General features: G+C 53.0%; 1 protein-coding gene across 2 annotated transcripts in view; it reads right to left on the bottom strand.

Moving 5' to 3' along the window:
* PACS1 (phosphofurin acidic cluster sorting protein 1) overlaps positions 1-15,162 on the bottom strand; it is a 157,598-nt gene that overhangs the window by 1,676 nt on the left and 140,760 nt on the right. For both annotated transcript variants that reach the window (XM_039471516.2, XM_074401725.1), the window contains exons 12-23: positions 12,717-12,832; positions 12,444-12,579; positions 11,094-11,198; positions 10,332-10,438; positions 9,469-9,623; positions 9,166-9,276; positions 8,015-8,117; positions 7,481-7,523; positions 4,149-4,191; positions 3,713-3,848; positions 1,367-1,593; positions 10-129 (exon numbers count right to left, since the gene is read on the bottom strand). In XM_039471516.2, the coding sequence (XP_039327450.1) occupies positions 10-129; positions 1,367-1,593; positions 3,713-3,848; positions 4,149-4,191; positions 7,481-7,523; positions 8,015-8,117; positions 9,166-9,276; positions 9,469-9,623; positions 10,332-10,438; positions 11,094-11,198; positions 12,444-12,579; positions 12,717-12,832 (1,402 nt within the window). The remainder of the gene's footprint in view (positions 1-9; positions 130-1,366; positions 1,594-3,712; positions 3,849-4,148; positions 4,192-7,480; positions 7,524-8,014; positions 8,118-9,165; positions 9,277-9,468; positions 9,624-10,331; positions 10,439-11,093; positions 11,199-12,443; positions 12,580-12,716; positions 12,833-15,162) is intronic.

Below are 15,162 nucleotides of genomic sequence, written 5' to 3'. Positions count from 1 at the left end.
CCCTCACACCTCTCAGCATGGTCTGCTGCTGCTTGGCTGAGCAGATGAGGCGGCTGATGCCTTCGATGACCTGGCTCTTAGAATCCACCTCCTTTTCTCGGGGTTTCTTGCTCAGGAAGATGGTGGGAACTGGAAAGCAAGCAGGGCCACCTCTATCCCAGCTCCTGGGGAAGCCGCCACCCCTCTCCTCCCCAGCTCCCACTGTCCCCTGCTTCCTGTGGTGAGGCGAGATGATCTGCAACCCCCTGCCTCCTCCCTGGCACCAGGCTGTGGGTCAGGATCTTCAGGTGACTCAGTCCCAGTACTGGGCTGGTGACTTTAGCTAAGGTCCCACTCCTCTCCCTGGGGCTCGATATCATCCCCTGTTCAGTGAAGACCTTGGTCCAGATGGTCTCTGAAGTCCTTTCCAGCTGGAATGTTCTAGGCAGCCTGTGGGGCAGGGACCTGCCTCCCTGTCAGATGTGTGCTCTGTGCAGGAGCCAATGCAGCATGAGTTTGTCCTCACGCTGCCCTGGGGATGCCGGGGAGTGCTCCCCATTCCACCCCCACTCCAGAACAGAAGCAAGGACAGGGAGGGCACTGCTGAGCAGGCAGCCACTCTTGGCAAGTTTCCATGCTGCAGGCCGTGGGTTTTGGCTGTGGGCCTGGCACAGCCCCCTGCCTAACCGCTCAGGGGAACTCTGCAGAGGGGAGGCATGCACAGCTGCTTTGGGAACACCCGAAGGAGGCAGGGGTGGGTCATGCCAGTGCTGCAGGTGCACAGCCAGTCGTGGGTCCCCAATTGGCACCAATGGTGGCAGGCACTGCTTCAGCACTGGCCCGGCTGTGGGGATTCCTGCCTCACTCCCGCACACAGAAGCCAGGCCAGCTCCAACTCTCCCTCCAGCTGCTTAAGCTACCCCTTCCATCTAGAATGGACTGCATGCCCCTTAATCCTTAAAACAACCACGTCTTTTTGCTCATGAAGTGTCTTTGGAGTGGCCTCCAGGGTTGGATGTAAGTGCTCTGCTCCTGCGCCACAGGGACCCGGGGCTGTGGTATAGAGAGGCCCCTTCCTGTCTGCAGTCCATCCTGGACAGCAGTGGCCAGAAAGGCCCCCTTCATTACACAGTGGCAGCTGCCCTCAGCCCCTAAGGTGCTGGAGGTCAGCAGAGAGTAACCAAGTGACTCTCTGCAGCCTTGGTTTCCTGCATGATAGAAGGAATGGCCTTGTCCCTCAAGGTGAGGTGGGACTGACCCTTCTGTACCCCAGGCCACACCAGCGGATGCTTCATCTTCATCCCAAATCTCCCCAAAACAGACTTTCTCCCAGGCCCTGAGAGAGGAGATGGAAGGCCTGGTGGCCCCTGGCTTTGAGGGCATTTACCTTTCTTGTTCTTTTCTTTGGTGACCACGGTCATGGCCATGGTGCCAGAAAGCTGGGCCTCCCCACTATGGGGCAGGCGGGACACCTGCACTGAGCGGAAGACACTCTTGAGGGTGTTCTTTGAGCTGGCGTCCCTCTTGTCGCCTTCCCTCCTCCGCTCCCCAGGGTGGCCCAACCAGTAGTCCACTTGGAGGCCAATCACGTCCCCATATGGGCTATTAGGGCTCCTGAGGAAAGGAAACAAAGAGGAGAGGTCTGCTCTGCTGTCAGCTCCCAACTACATGGGCCAGATCGGGTGGGAGCCATGGCTGCCCCTGGGAGGACGGGCTGAGAAAGGCCTCGGCTCTGTTCCCTCCAGCCACACAGAGCAGCTCATGTGGGAGAGGTGAATCAGGCTGATTTGAGAACAAAGCCGGGGAGGAATAAAGGCCCAAATCATGGAAAGGAAACCAAATAAAAGCCTCACAGGATGAAGAGGGAAGCAGGGAAGGAAGCTTTATGAAGGAAGAAAGTCTGTGTGTACATAAGTTCATGCGTGTACCCACAAATACACACACAACATGCACAAGAACACACACACACACCTACCCAGCAGGCAAAGCCCGGGCCAAACAGCCTTGGGCTGGAGAGAGCACCTGGGCCAGGCAGAAGCCTCGCAGGCGGCTCCAGTGCAGCCTCAGGACAGTGGCTGGTGCCGGCCCGACCTGTGGCTTTCTCCTTTTCATGGCACTCAGCTCAGTGATAATTTTAGCTCCTGGGAAAACGGCTGATGTGACTTGAAAGGAGGCGTCAGGCACAATAGGTACACAGGCTAGGAAAGTCATCTGATTTTTCTCTTTCTGCCTCATTTCAGAGATTCCATTAAAAAACAAGATTAACTTGGAAGGGAAAAAAGGCGGAGGGAAGGGTTAGTATCAAGGCTCCCTAAATCCATGCTGGACAAAAACCCTTCTGCTGTGGGGTGAGATGATAGAAAATGCCTCCAGGAAGCTGAGGTCCCTGGGGCAGAACTTGACCTCCTTTCGTCCACTGTCCCCTCCAAAAGAGGGGAGGCACCCCGAGAAGCAGAGGGTGAGTGAGACCAGGGACTGGGATTCTAGCTCTGGGGCAGGTCTCATGCCACACAACACATCACTGACACTTCGGGGGAAGCCACCGGCCAATACCACCTTGCTGTTGCTACAAGGAAAGGGAAGAGGTAAAGGTGGAAGGTGGCAACATGGGGGAAGGGAAGGAAGGCTGCTCCCTCCCAGAGCTGACCATGCCTGCTCTCCTCTCACCTCAGCCTCTTCTTGTCAGAAACCCACCCTCCAACCTCCCTTTGCCCCTGCTCCTGGACCTTTGATCTAAACTTTAGATACTTGAGATCCTAAAGACATGGCCACCTTCTGTATCACCATTTCCAGCGGTCTGAGATTCAGCCTGAACCCGGGCTCCGGCACTTGCTCCCGCTCCCGCTCCCGCTCCCGCTCCAGCACCTCAGCAGGGCAGCCTCACTGTGCCAGGTGCTGACATGCATGTTCCTTTTTTCTTTTTTTTCAGAGATGTGGATTGCTTCCTTTAGAGAGGCCCTCTGACTGTCACCAAAGAAGACAATCCACATCTCTAAAAAAGAAAAAAGGAGGACACTAAAAGGGACAGCCCAATCCACGTCACTGTGTGGCCCAGGCCTAGCTTTGAACTCCTGGGCTCAAGTGATCCTCCTGCCTTGGCCTCTGGAGTGACCAGGACTACAGGCTGAGCCAGCACACCCAGTTTTCATGTTCTTATGTAACCTGCTTCACAGCTCCGCAAGGCGGCCACTCCACCTCTCCTCATTAGATGAAACTGAAGTTCAATAACTTGTCCAAGCTAAGCCAGTGGACAGAAGACAGAGCCATTCAAGCCCTCATGTGTTTTATTTCCCAAGTGCCATGCTCTCTCTACCACCAGGGAGGTCCCATAAAAAGACACCTGCACAGCACTTTACAGTGTACAGGCCTCTCTGCTAACATGGTCTCATTCAACCCAATACTGTGAAACAGGCCAGAAAGTGTCCGCCCGTAGCCAGGCTGGATGGTGACGTCTCTGAATTCTAACTTTAGTGTTTTGGCGTTTTTCTGGAGAGACAGGGTCTTACTGTCAGACAGGCTACAGTACAGTGGTGCGATTATGGCTCACTGCAGCCTCAAACTCCTGGGCTCAAGTGATCCTCTGGCCTCAGCCTCGAGCAGCTGAGACCACATGTGTGTACCACCATGCCAAGCTTTCTGTGGCTGCCTTCTAAGCCCGTGTGCCTCACTGGATCAGCCAGGTGGGCCTGATGGAGGGCATGGCAGGACAGGCAGGTACGGGCAGAAGCCTTACCCCACAATGGCCAGGGCGCTGCTCATGGACGGGGAGGAGGGTGGAGTGGCGGTGGCATCTCGGCTCAGGCCTGAGCTGGAGGGTGGTGATGTGGAGGGCACAGTAAGGCTGACCACAGGAGAATCGTCCACATCACCTGTCAGGGGAAAAATGACAAACACAGTTGGCCAGAGGAAGCTATCCCTGACTTGGTGGTGGCAAGGAGCCAGGGTTCCTCCCTCAACACGGCAGCCTGCTTTCCTCCTTCAGCCCCAGACTCCTCCCCACCTCCTCCAACCACCACTGCAGTGGGGGAGTGAGGGTGCCCACAGGCTTCCTGCTCAAGCTCTGACTTCCCTCAGGACATCCAGAGCCTTAACTTCAGGCCTGCTGGACTAGAAAGAAGACAGGTAGGTCACCACCCTCACTCCACAGAGAAAGGGAGCCCCAGGCTCACCTGCTGTGGAGGGAGAGTCTTCAACCAGACCCACCTTCACCACCTGCAAGGAGAGAAGAGACACTCATTTGATCCTCCTGTGAAAGCAGGCATGTTCTGATCCAACCAGAAACAGATGGTGGGCATAGGAGCCATCACTACACATTATTTTATTGTCAACTTTTAATATCTTTGCAAATCTGGGCCAGGCATGGTGGCTCATGCCTGTAATCCCAGCACTTCGGGAGGCTGAGGCAGGCAGATCACCTGAGGTCAGGAGTTCAAGACCAGCCTGGGCAACATGGTGAAACCCTGTCTCATTAGCTGGGCATGGTGGCACTGCCTGTAATCCCAGCTACTTGGGAGGCTGAGGCAGGAGAATAACTTGAACCCGGGAGGTGAAGGTTGCAGCGAGCTGAAATCACACCACTGCACTCCAGCCCAGGTGACAGAGGGACAATCCATCTTTAAATAAATAAATAAGTAAATAAAATTTGGAGCAGCCCAGCTGTGGGAGGAAAACAAAACAAAACATAGTTGCAACACTGAGGTGGGGTATGTGAGACTTCGCAGTCTTCTCTGGGGATAAAGGGCTGAAGGCAGAAACCACTGCAGTGTCCTGATCACGTTTCTCTAAGCTCCCATGGGCAGAGGGCCTAGGAAGATGGCTCCATCTCTGCCAGGTGGGAGTGCCTGCAAGGCCAAGTGGACGAGCTAAGGTGGAGACCAGCCCTCTCCTCTCTGGTCTTCCTGGAGTCTGGAGGAGTACTGAACGGGGGTGGGAGGATTCCTTAAGAATGTTCAATTCTCCATAGAGAATTCTAGAAAGGACAGCCTGGGCCCTCCAGTGGCTAGAAAAGAACACAGCCATGGATTAGGTGAGCATCCAGGCTGAGGTCTGAAGTGACAGGTGAAGTACCGGGCCTTATCTCCCGGGCCCAGTCCCAGGCAAAGAAGCTTGTGGGCTAGAGTCCAGAGGGCTAGAGTCTGGAGGAGTGAAGTCTACCACACAGGCCTGCAGCTGGTTGCCTTGAGGCTGCTGCGACTGCAAGGCTGTGTTCACTGAGGTCTGTCCCGATTCTCTATGGGCCCTTATTTTGATTCCCAAAGAGGAACAAATTGCCACTCTGAGGTTTCCTGGACACAAGTTCCCTTCTCTCCTTGTTTCCCTGGCATTTGGTGAGGTTGCTAGCTCTTTTGGTTTTCAATTTTTAAAAAATTTGTTCTCTCTCTCAGTTGCAAGGCCTGAGTGAGAAGTAACTCACAGCTCTACGAAGATGTGTCAAACAGCCAGCCATGACTATTGGCCATGGTCCTGGGGCCTATAATGTGGCTATGGGACCAGCCCAGGGGCTATCCAGGGACTGGCTGGATTGCAGGACAGGAGGCTCTGCATGGCACGAGAAGGGGCTGCCGGATTTTCCCAGCTCAGGTATCTCGAGATCATGCAAGACATTCACATCTTGGATGTGATGTACAGAGAGCAGAGAGAGGAGGCAGCTAGGTCTCCTCATCTGCATGAGCCCCTCCCCCTCTAGAAGCTACCAGGGAGCCTCAAGGAAATTACAGAAGATACAAACTGGCCGGGCGCATTGGCTCTCACGCCTGTAATCCCAGCACTTTGGTAGGCTGAGGCAGGCAGATCTCTTGAGTCCAAGAGTTTGAGACCAGCCTGGGCACCATGGCAAAATGCCATCTCAGCAAAAAAATACAAAAATTAGCCAGGTGTGGTGGTGTGTACCTGTGGTCCCAGCTATTCAGGAGGCTGAGGCAGGAGGATTACCTGAACCTGGGAGGTAGAAGTTGCAGTGACCTGAGATCATGCCACTACACTCCAGCCTGGGTGACAAGAGTGAGACTCCATCTCAAAAAATATATATACATAAAAAATAAAAAACAGGACAAGGCAAGGTGGCTCATGCCTGTAATCCCAGCACTTCAAGTGAGAGGCTGAGGTGGGCAGATCGCCTGAGGTCAGAAGTTCGAGACCAGTCAGATTAACATGGTGAAACCCCATATCTACTAAAAATACAAAAATTAGCCAGGCATGGTGGTGTATGCCTGTAATCCCAACTACTCGGGAGGCTGAGGCAGGAGAATTGCTTGAACCCGAAAGGTGGAGATTGCAGTGAGCCGAGATTGCGCCACTGCCCTCCAGCCTGGGCTACAGAGCAAGATTCCGTCTCAAAACCAACCAACCAACCAACCAACCAAATGATACAAGCTGGTTTGGAAGGGAAATGCGAAGCTCTTGTAAGTAGAAATTGAAGTTTTCAGGCCGGGCGCGGTGGCTCAAGCCTGTAATCCCAGCACTTCGGGAGGCCGAGGCGGGTGGATCACGAGGTCAAGAGATTGAGACCATCCTGGTCAACATGGTGAAACCCCGTCTCTACTAAAAAAAAAAATACAAAAAATTAGCTGGACATGGTGGCGCGTGCCTGTAATCCCAGCTACTCAGGAGGCTGAGGCAGGAGAATTGCCTGAACCCAGGAGGCGGAAGTTGCGGTAAGCCGAGATCGCGCCATGGCACTCCAGCCTGGGTAACAAGAGTGAAACTCCGTCTCAAAAAAAAAAAAAAAGAAATTGAAGTTTTCAGTCCTGTTTCGGTGACGTGCTCCAGGCCCTGGCAGGACTGCATAGCTCCTTCTGGGCCCCTCCCTAGGTCAGGCAGCGCCTGTGGCCCAACTGCTGCTGAATGAACAGATGGTCGGCAGCACACCTGCCATCAGAGACATCCACAGGGTTCTTCCTTGACTTTCAAAGTTTACTAGTATAGAGATTTCTCCTCAACCAAATAGAAAAGAAAAGAAGAAAGCCTTCCTCTCAGTGGTCTATCCAACCATGAAGACAGAAGTATCTGTTTTCAAACTTTGCCGCAGAATGCCTCCTTCCACTGCTGCCGAGGCAGCTCCTTACCCCTGAGCCATGCTCTGGACATCACTTCCCAGGCAAAGGGACCAAGGTCAGGGACTGGTGTAATAAAAGGAGACATGCGTGATGGACCCAGGGACAGTGATTTGGAAAAGGCAGACACTAAAAGGGGCAGTTCAATCCACGTCCTGGCCCAGGGTTTCTCCACCTCCACACTACTGACACTTGGGGCCGAGCCATTCTCTGCTGCGGGATCTTCTGTGCACTAGAGGATGACAGGTGGCATCCCTGGCATCTACCCACCGGGTGCCCCCAGTATGACAACCAAACACGTCTCCAGACACTGCCAGGTAGCCCCTGGAGGCAAAATCTCCAGTGTCTGGAGAACACTGTTCTAGATGAATCTTTTGTTTTCCTGTGTAAGGGGACCAGGAAGACCAGGAGAACGGGTGGGGTGCCGAGCAGAGGGAGTCAGTACTCACGCCAATGAAGGGAATAAACTTCTGATAGGAGTCTTCATCGGGGCTGTTGGGAGACACAGGAGAGCTTCACAGTTAGCAGGAGAGACAGGGAGGAGTGCTGGGAATGGGCCTTTCCTATTTCACTGTGGCTGCAGCAGAGTCCAGGACACTGCGCTGCCTGCGCCCATCACATCCGGGGCAGCACCGGGAGGGTCTGGGACTTGCTGTGCATGTGGAGCTTACAAAATGGGGGCAAATGACCTGATTATGCAAACTATGCTCCCTGCTTCCCATGTCTGAGTTCCAGCTACGAGGATGGGCTGCTTTATACTGAAGGGCAGGAAAGGAAACTGAATAACTCAGGCTCCTATGGGTGGGAGGCCCGGGGCAAGGAAGGAGTGCTGGGGAGGTGGCGGTAAAGCCACTTACATCCTTTCGGGTTCCTGTGAAGGAACGTAGCGGGTGGAGAAGGAAAATGTAAAAAAGCAAGGAAGATTCAAGATTACTCTAACCCACCCCACTTATTTTTAAGAAACCCCTCAAAGTCAAACTTACAACTTATGCCGGCAGGTCAGCATGGCTTCGGCCACAGGAAGCTGGTGAGTCGTGGCCGCCCCGTTGACATACTGCATCACCCGCCCCACCACGTCCAGTTGCTCTGCAGAAAAGCCAAGAGATCACCAACGGCCCACTGACTTCAGCCGGCAAACCTGCAGACCCTCTCAGAGAGGGCTTCCTTCCTGCGACCTGTCAGACTGTAGGAGTTGAGTGATGGGGCTCTATGGTCCTTCTGTTTTGAAGGATTCATAAGCCCAAGGATGGTCTTAACCATAATCCCTTCCAATCTTTGAAGTTCCTCGAAGCCTTGCTCTTTCTTGGGCCACTCACACCCTTCTTCCCACGTCCACTTGCTCCTACCTGTCCTTGCACATACTCATCTGATGGCAGGAGCCTCGCCCCACGGACCTTTGCCATTACCTCCTTCTCAGCTGTGCCAGGTCCTCACTACTTCTTAGCCTGGGAAACCTCAACCTCCTTCTGATCCCTGACACCTTTATTTTTTTATTATATTTTTGAGACAGAGTTTCACTCTGCCGCTCAGGCTGGAGTGCAGTGGCATGATCACACTGCAGCCTCAACCTTCCGGTCTCAAGCAGTTCTCCCACCTCAGCCTCCCGAGTAGCTGGAACTACTCAGGAGGGTGCATACCACCATGCCCAGCTAATTTTTGTATTTTTGTAGAAACGGGTTCTTGCTATGTTGTCCAGGCTGGTCTCGAACTCCTGGGCTCAAGTGAAATACCCACCTACAGGCATGAGCCACTGCACCCTTGACCCCTGCCACCTTTATTTGATATTCAAGAAAGCACCTGGTTGGTGTGGTATTATTCATTTATCCAGTTAGTGCTTAGTAGCTATTCTCTGCTCCTTGTATTTCATCTCTATGAGAGATGCCCTGTCCACCACGCCAGCATGGCCCTGGTTCCTTCCAGATGAACAGGAGCAGAGCAAACAGCAGAGGCTGAAAACAGGCAGAGTGGAAGGGCTATGCAGTGAGGCTCTGCTTAATAAACACTTACGGAAAAATGAACGGGCAGAAGGATCGGGAAGGTGAGAGCTGCAGGGAGAAAAGCAGCATGAGCCCAGCCTCCTCCTGTAGCCAGGTCTGGCACCTGTGGACCCCAGGGGTGGGAAGAAGCTCTTTACCTGACACTGGTGGTTCTGAGCGACTGAACAGATCTCTCCAGCCAGAATCCAGGAAGGAACTACTGTATTTACTGTCAACTGATCCCAAGTATTTGGCCACAGGGTGAGAACCTGGTAGATGGAAAACCAGACATGTGGGATTCGTCAGGTGATGAGATGGTATGGGAGCAGCTGTCCTTAGCCATGGCCTTGGTCTCCTTGACTGTCCGTTCCTAGGCCCCAACCCCACCGTCCTGCCCTAGACAAGGCATCTGTCTAGGGAACCCACATGTCCGACACCCTCCTGGTGCCACCCATCTTTACCGAGTGGGATGATGAGGAAGCGCATGTAGCCAAGCCAGTCGGAGGTCTTGTTGGCCAGGGACTTGACAAAGAATCTGAGGATGGAGCTCAGGTAGCTCTGGCCTCCCACAGCGGCCACCTTCACTGGCCTTGGCATGGAAGAGTTGCAGTTGCAGCTGGGGAGGAAGGGGAGCATGACAGCCACGCTCAGGGAGTGTCAGGATCCTGCCCAGTGGAAGGCCCTGAGCTGACTTTCCGTAATCTCAACAACCCACAGGGGTAAAACAAACCAATCCACAAAATAATACAGAGAGGATTATACAGGGAATAAACCACGGTGCTTTCACAACCAAGAGAAAAATCCAGGGTCAGAGGGCATTGCCCATGAAGCGGACAGAAGAGCTGACTCAGCAGTGTGCCTGGGATGCCTGCAGGGTGCGTGCCCCCAGGCCTGAAATCTGTGGTTCTCATAAGTGCAAGGGCAAGGGCAAGAGCCCTTTAAGAAGGCCCTGAGGGTGGGGGAAGCACTGACTCTTGACTGTCTAACAGCTTGTTGCAGTTGGAAGGAGTAAAAGATCTTTTTAAAACCTGTGTGTCCTCTCCTTCATCATGGGTTTAAGAGGATAAAGCAAGTCAAGGCCTGGAGGGAGTCCAGGCAGGGAGGCAGGGAGCACAGGAGTTGGTATTTATACTCCCAATCCTCTGGGGTCTGCAGGGGCCTTGAGCTCCACAGCCTGCTGCCACTACCCCCCAAAATATGTGCCCCTCAGCTGATTCTTGGTCTAATGAGGCTAGGAGGTTCTATCACTGCTTAGAAGTTAGCATAGGAAGACAAAGTCAGAGGGAATTCCTAAGGGCAGGAGAGGGGAGGCCAGAGCCCTTACTAGCGCTGGATCCGAGTCAGCAGGGCGGACAGCACGGCCTGGACCTCCACGATGGAGCAGGTGCAAACTACAGGCTTCCGCTGGTCCTGGAGCAGCTCGGCCACATACTGGGACAGGGAGGGAGGACAGCAGGGACACAGGTGAGAACATGTCACTCCTTCACAAGGGCCAAGAGGCAAGCGAGGCCCAGACCAAGCTGCAGGGCCCCTGTCCTCTGAAGTTCAGATCGAAGCTGGGCAAAGGCAGTCAGGTCTCCAGATTGCCAGTAAGGATAGGGTGGGGCCAGACCCATGAGACATGCAGAGTGTGAGAGATGGGAAGGCTTAGGGGTTTCACATGCTAGGATACTCCAGGTGTCCCTGGCACCAATGTCTAACCCAGGTGGACAGTGGTGAGGGAGCCGGCAGGGATGCTCTGCCCTGGTGACCTGCCTTCATGGGGGCAGCCCTGGAGGTCACAGCACAGGTGCCTCTCAAGGGGTCTCCATTCTGCTACGCTGCTTGATGCACGTGGCACCCTGGAGGAGTTACTGTTGCTTTTTTTTTTTTTTTAACATATGAGGAAGCTGAGGTTTAACAAAGTTAGTGACTTAAGATCCCGCAAGTTGGACAATGACAGAAGTGGGACTAGAACTCAAGAGTTCTTGGCTCAGTTCAGACAAGGCAGGGGCTGACGGAGGGGTAAGAGTCCCACCTCCCCATGCACAATTCCCGAGACCCTGCCCTCCAGGACCCCACATGGCCTCGAAGTCTCAGCACCTACCTGGCCCTGCCAGTCAGTGGTGTTCACCAAGATGACATTTTCAGGGAGGGCTGCGTCTGACACCAGGATTTGATTCAGTTGGTCATACACCACCTTTCTTGGAATCTGCAGGAACAAAAGAAAGTGTCTCTTGTTAGGGAGTCCCCAGGGAGCCTGAGAACAGGGCTGCTGGACTGGTGCAAGGGGGGGAGTCCCTGGAGCAGGGGTGTTGAGAGAGAACAGATACCAGGACTTTGGGAGGGAGACTCAGTCTCCTGCTGGCCAGACCACGATGGAGAGGAGAAGAAAGCAGCAGCAAAGCGAGTCCTTAGAGGACACACGGAGATCAGGAACAAAGCCACAGCGGTTGTCCTGTCAGGGTAGGCGGAGAGGATGGAGGCGCAGCAAGCCTCACGGATGGGAAATGGTGCGAATGGCAGGAGGGGCAGCAGTGTAAGAACCAGGAGAGGAGGGGGAGGAGGGGCAGAGGGCGGCCAGCAGGTGCTCAGAGAAACAGAAACAAGGGCAGTGGGGAGAGAAATAATGAGAGTGGCATCAAGTGCTATGCGGGGACCTGCTGTCTGAGGGAACAAAAGGTATTTCAGGAACAGTGATTAACAAGAAGGACAATACCTCACCCCAGGCACTGGGTTATTCTAGTCTCAAGTTCATTTTCAGCCATGTAATAGCATGGAGCTCAGGAGGGCATATTGATAACACACTTGATAAGTTATCAGGGGAATGAACAGGCTGGCTGTTTAACCCTAGCAGAACTGGAACTGTGTGAGGTGTGCTGGGAAAATCCCTGCCCCAGACCTCTGACAAGACAGGCCTTCAAAAAGAGAACACAATTCCCAAGACCCAGCTGCTTCAGACTTCTTTTCCAGCCCACTCTCAGGTCCTTCCGCTGGAATAGTTTAATATTATTGGCTTCCAGGCTTGAGAACATGATAACTGATCACAGCAGTACTCAGGTTGGGAGCTTGGGTCAGGGTGTCCCATGAGATCCAGAGGCTGCTGTCCTCTGGAACAATGGATTCATTGCATAACCTCCAGACTGACATCTGATGGAGGCAGAGACACCAGAGGTGTGGAATCACCACTACCGGCCATGGCAGGCCAGGACCACACAGTGTATTTGGCTCCCATGCCTGCTCCTTAGAGGTCAGCATGGAAGCCAATTCCACAATGGCACTAATTAAGAAATACAGGAGACCTCTCCAATTTAGTCTTTCTTCAAGAGTTTTTGTTCAGAGCATTTCCAAGTATTCCACTTCCCTCCAACTAACTGTCCAAGGAAGCCGACAAAACACAGCCTGAAGTACAGGAAATCTCAGAGGGTCTCGGTGTTTTGGGGGAACCTGGAAGTACCTGTGTGCTATGACCCAGATCTGGGGAGCGCTCACTGTCGGAACTGTTGGTCCTCTCACTCAGGGGCTTGGAGAGCTGCCGCTCCTTCAGGGGCGTGCTCCTCTTCTGCCGGGGTGTATGTACCCCCTCCACTTTGCTGTCAGGGAGGTGGAAAGAGGGTGGTGATATAGCCCCTCCGACCCCAAAGCTGCCAGCCCCGCTTTCCCTTGGCCCCGAAGCCCACGCTAAGCATAGCTGCAGGTGTACCCTCTGCTTCCTTCCCATCTGGAGTACCTGGGGGAGGCAGAGCCCTGGAGATCTGTTTTGCTGGACTTCATGGGAGTTTTGACTTTCTCTGGCACAATCAGACTTGTGCTCACATCTCCAAACATATCCTGGTCAGTGATTTCCTGCCATGGAGAAGAAGCAGTGAAGATTACCTCCCACTCAGTGACCACCCAGGGCCCATCACCATCCTGAGGAGATTCATTCTCTTTTTCTGAAAGCACGTGGCCCTAAAGCTCCTGCCTCCGCTGATGGAAAATTGCTACTGTTCACCTGTGACTGAATACACCCTGTGTGGGCACCTTAGGCTCCAGTCTAGTAAATATCCAGTTACCAGTGACCTGCTGGCACACGAAGAGTGAACTGATGACCTGTCATCTCCAGGAGAGAACAGGGGACCCCTAAATGCATCTCCCTGGTGCCCTGACCAGACCTCATCTGGTCTACAAGACCAGAGAGGGCCATAGCCCCATTTCTCACCTTGGCCAAAGCCTCCAACATCTCCCTTGAGATTCTCCCTTTCTTCCTCATCCCTATGCCACTGCTGTCTGTCCCTGCTCTGGCTTCACTCTCACATCCACCCTCTCTATCCCATCTTTTGAGCCCAGGCCTTTGCCTTTCCTCAGATCACTTGCAACAATCATCACCAGCCTGAGCTCCGCTTCTTCAAATCATCATGCCTGCTCATGTCAAGGCTGTCTTTCTAAAGCACAATGAGAATCATATTACAACACTGTCTAAACAACGTGAGTAGCTTTGTAATGCTTAGAATGAAGTCTGATTCCTCTTTTCTTTCCTTTCCTTTTTACTTTTTTTTTAGATAGGGTCTTGCTCTCTTGCCCAGGCTGGAGTGCAGTGGCATGGTCTTGGCTCACTGCAACCTTGAACTTGTGGGCTCAAGCGATTATCTTTTTTTTTTTTTTTGAGACAGCGTCTCGCTCTGTTGCCCAGGCTGTAGGGCAATGGCATCATCTTGACTCACTGTAGTCTCAAGTGATTCTCCTGCCTCAGCCTCCCGAGTAGCTGGGACTACAGGTGTGCGCCACCATGCCTGGCTAATTATTTTTAGTAGAGATGGGGTTTCACCATGCTGGCCAGGCTGGGCTCGAACTCCTGACCTCATGATCTGTCTGCCTTGGCCTCCCAAAGTGCTGGAATTACAAGTGTGAGCCGCGCCTGGCCTCAAGCAATTATCTTACTTCAGCCTTCCAAGTACAGGTGCATGCCACCATGCCTGGCTAATTTTTTGTAATTTTTTTTTTTTTTGGTAGAGATGGGAGTTTTTCCGTGTTGCCTAAGCTGGTCTTGAATCCCCAGGCTCAAACAATCTGCCTGCCTCAGCCTCCCAAAGTACTGGGATTACAGGGATGAGCCACCATACCTGGCCAATTCTGACTCTTTAGTGGGGCATCTGAGGCCTGCCATGACTCAGCCTGGGCCACCTTTCTAAGTAAATCTCCCAAGTATCCTCCCCTAGGGCCCAATATCTCCCTAACGCTCCAGCCCTCAGGAAGGATTCTGGTCTCTATGCAGGCAGCACACCTGCCTACTTCTCTGCCTCTGAATGGTCTTTATGTTTTCAAAATGCTTACTAAGGGCATAACTTCTTTTTTTTTTTTTTTGAGACAGAGTCTCACTCTGTTGCCAGGCACCAGGCTGGAGCCCAGTGGCACAATCTTGGCTCCCTGCAACCTCCGCCTCCCGGGTTCAAGCAATTCTCTGGCCTCAGCCTCCTGAGTAGCTGGGACTACAGGTGCACACCACCACGCCCAGGTAATTTTTTGTATTTTTAGTAGAGACGGGGTTTTGCCATGTTGGCCAGGGTGGTCTTGATCTCTTGACCTTGTGATCCGCCCGCCTTGGCCTCTCAAAGTGCTAGGATTACAGGCTTGAGCCACCGTGCCAGGCCAGGGCATAACTTCTATAAGGAGTACAAATCTAAAATAGTCAACTTGAATTTTTATGCAAATATGTCCCCAGGTGACCATTAATCAGATCAAGACAGAACATTCCAGCACTCCTGAGGGCTCCCTATGCCCCTACCTGTCCCTGGGTAACAGGTATGCTGACACCTACTTCATGGATTAGTTTTGCCTGTGAGTTTCACAGAACTGGAATCCTATGGCATGCATTTTTTGGCATTCAGCTTCTTTTACTCAACACTAAATTGCTGAGATTTGGCCAGTCGCTGAAGAGTTTTAATTGGGAAGTGACACAACTGGAATTTCATTTTGAAACAAGACTAAAATAATTATTTCACAGACTCTATTCAACACCCCTGCAGGTCTCACCGTGAGGCTCATCCTTAGATGGGATTCCGTAAAGTTCTCTGCTCCCTCCCCTCAAGGGTCCTGCCTCTGGGCATGGGATGAACTTTGGTGTAACCTGCAAAGCCCAGCTCAGACATCGCTTCCCCAGTCTGTGTCCCCTGTACCTCCCTGGGCCTCCGCAGAGT

Source organism: Saimiri boliviensis, chromosome 6 (assembly GCF_048565385.1).
Source record: "Saimiri boliviensis isolate mSaiBol1 chromosome 6, mSaiBol1.pri, whole genome shotgun sequence".
Classification (NCBI taxonomy): domain Eukaryota; kingdom Metazoa; phylum Chordata; class Mammalia; order Primates; family Cebidae; genus Saimiri; species Saimiri boliviensis.
This window is presented reverse-complemented; position numbering and strand designations above follow the sequence as displayed.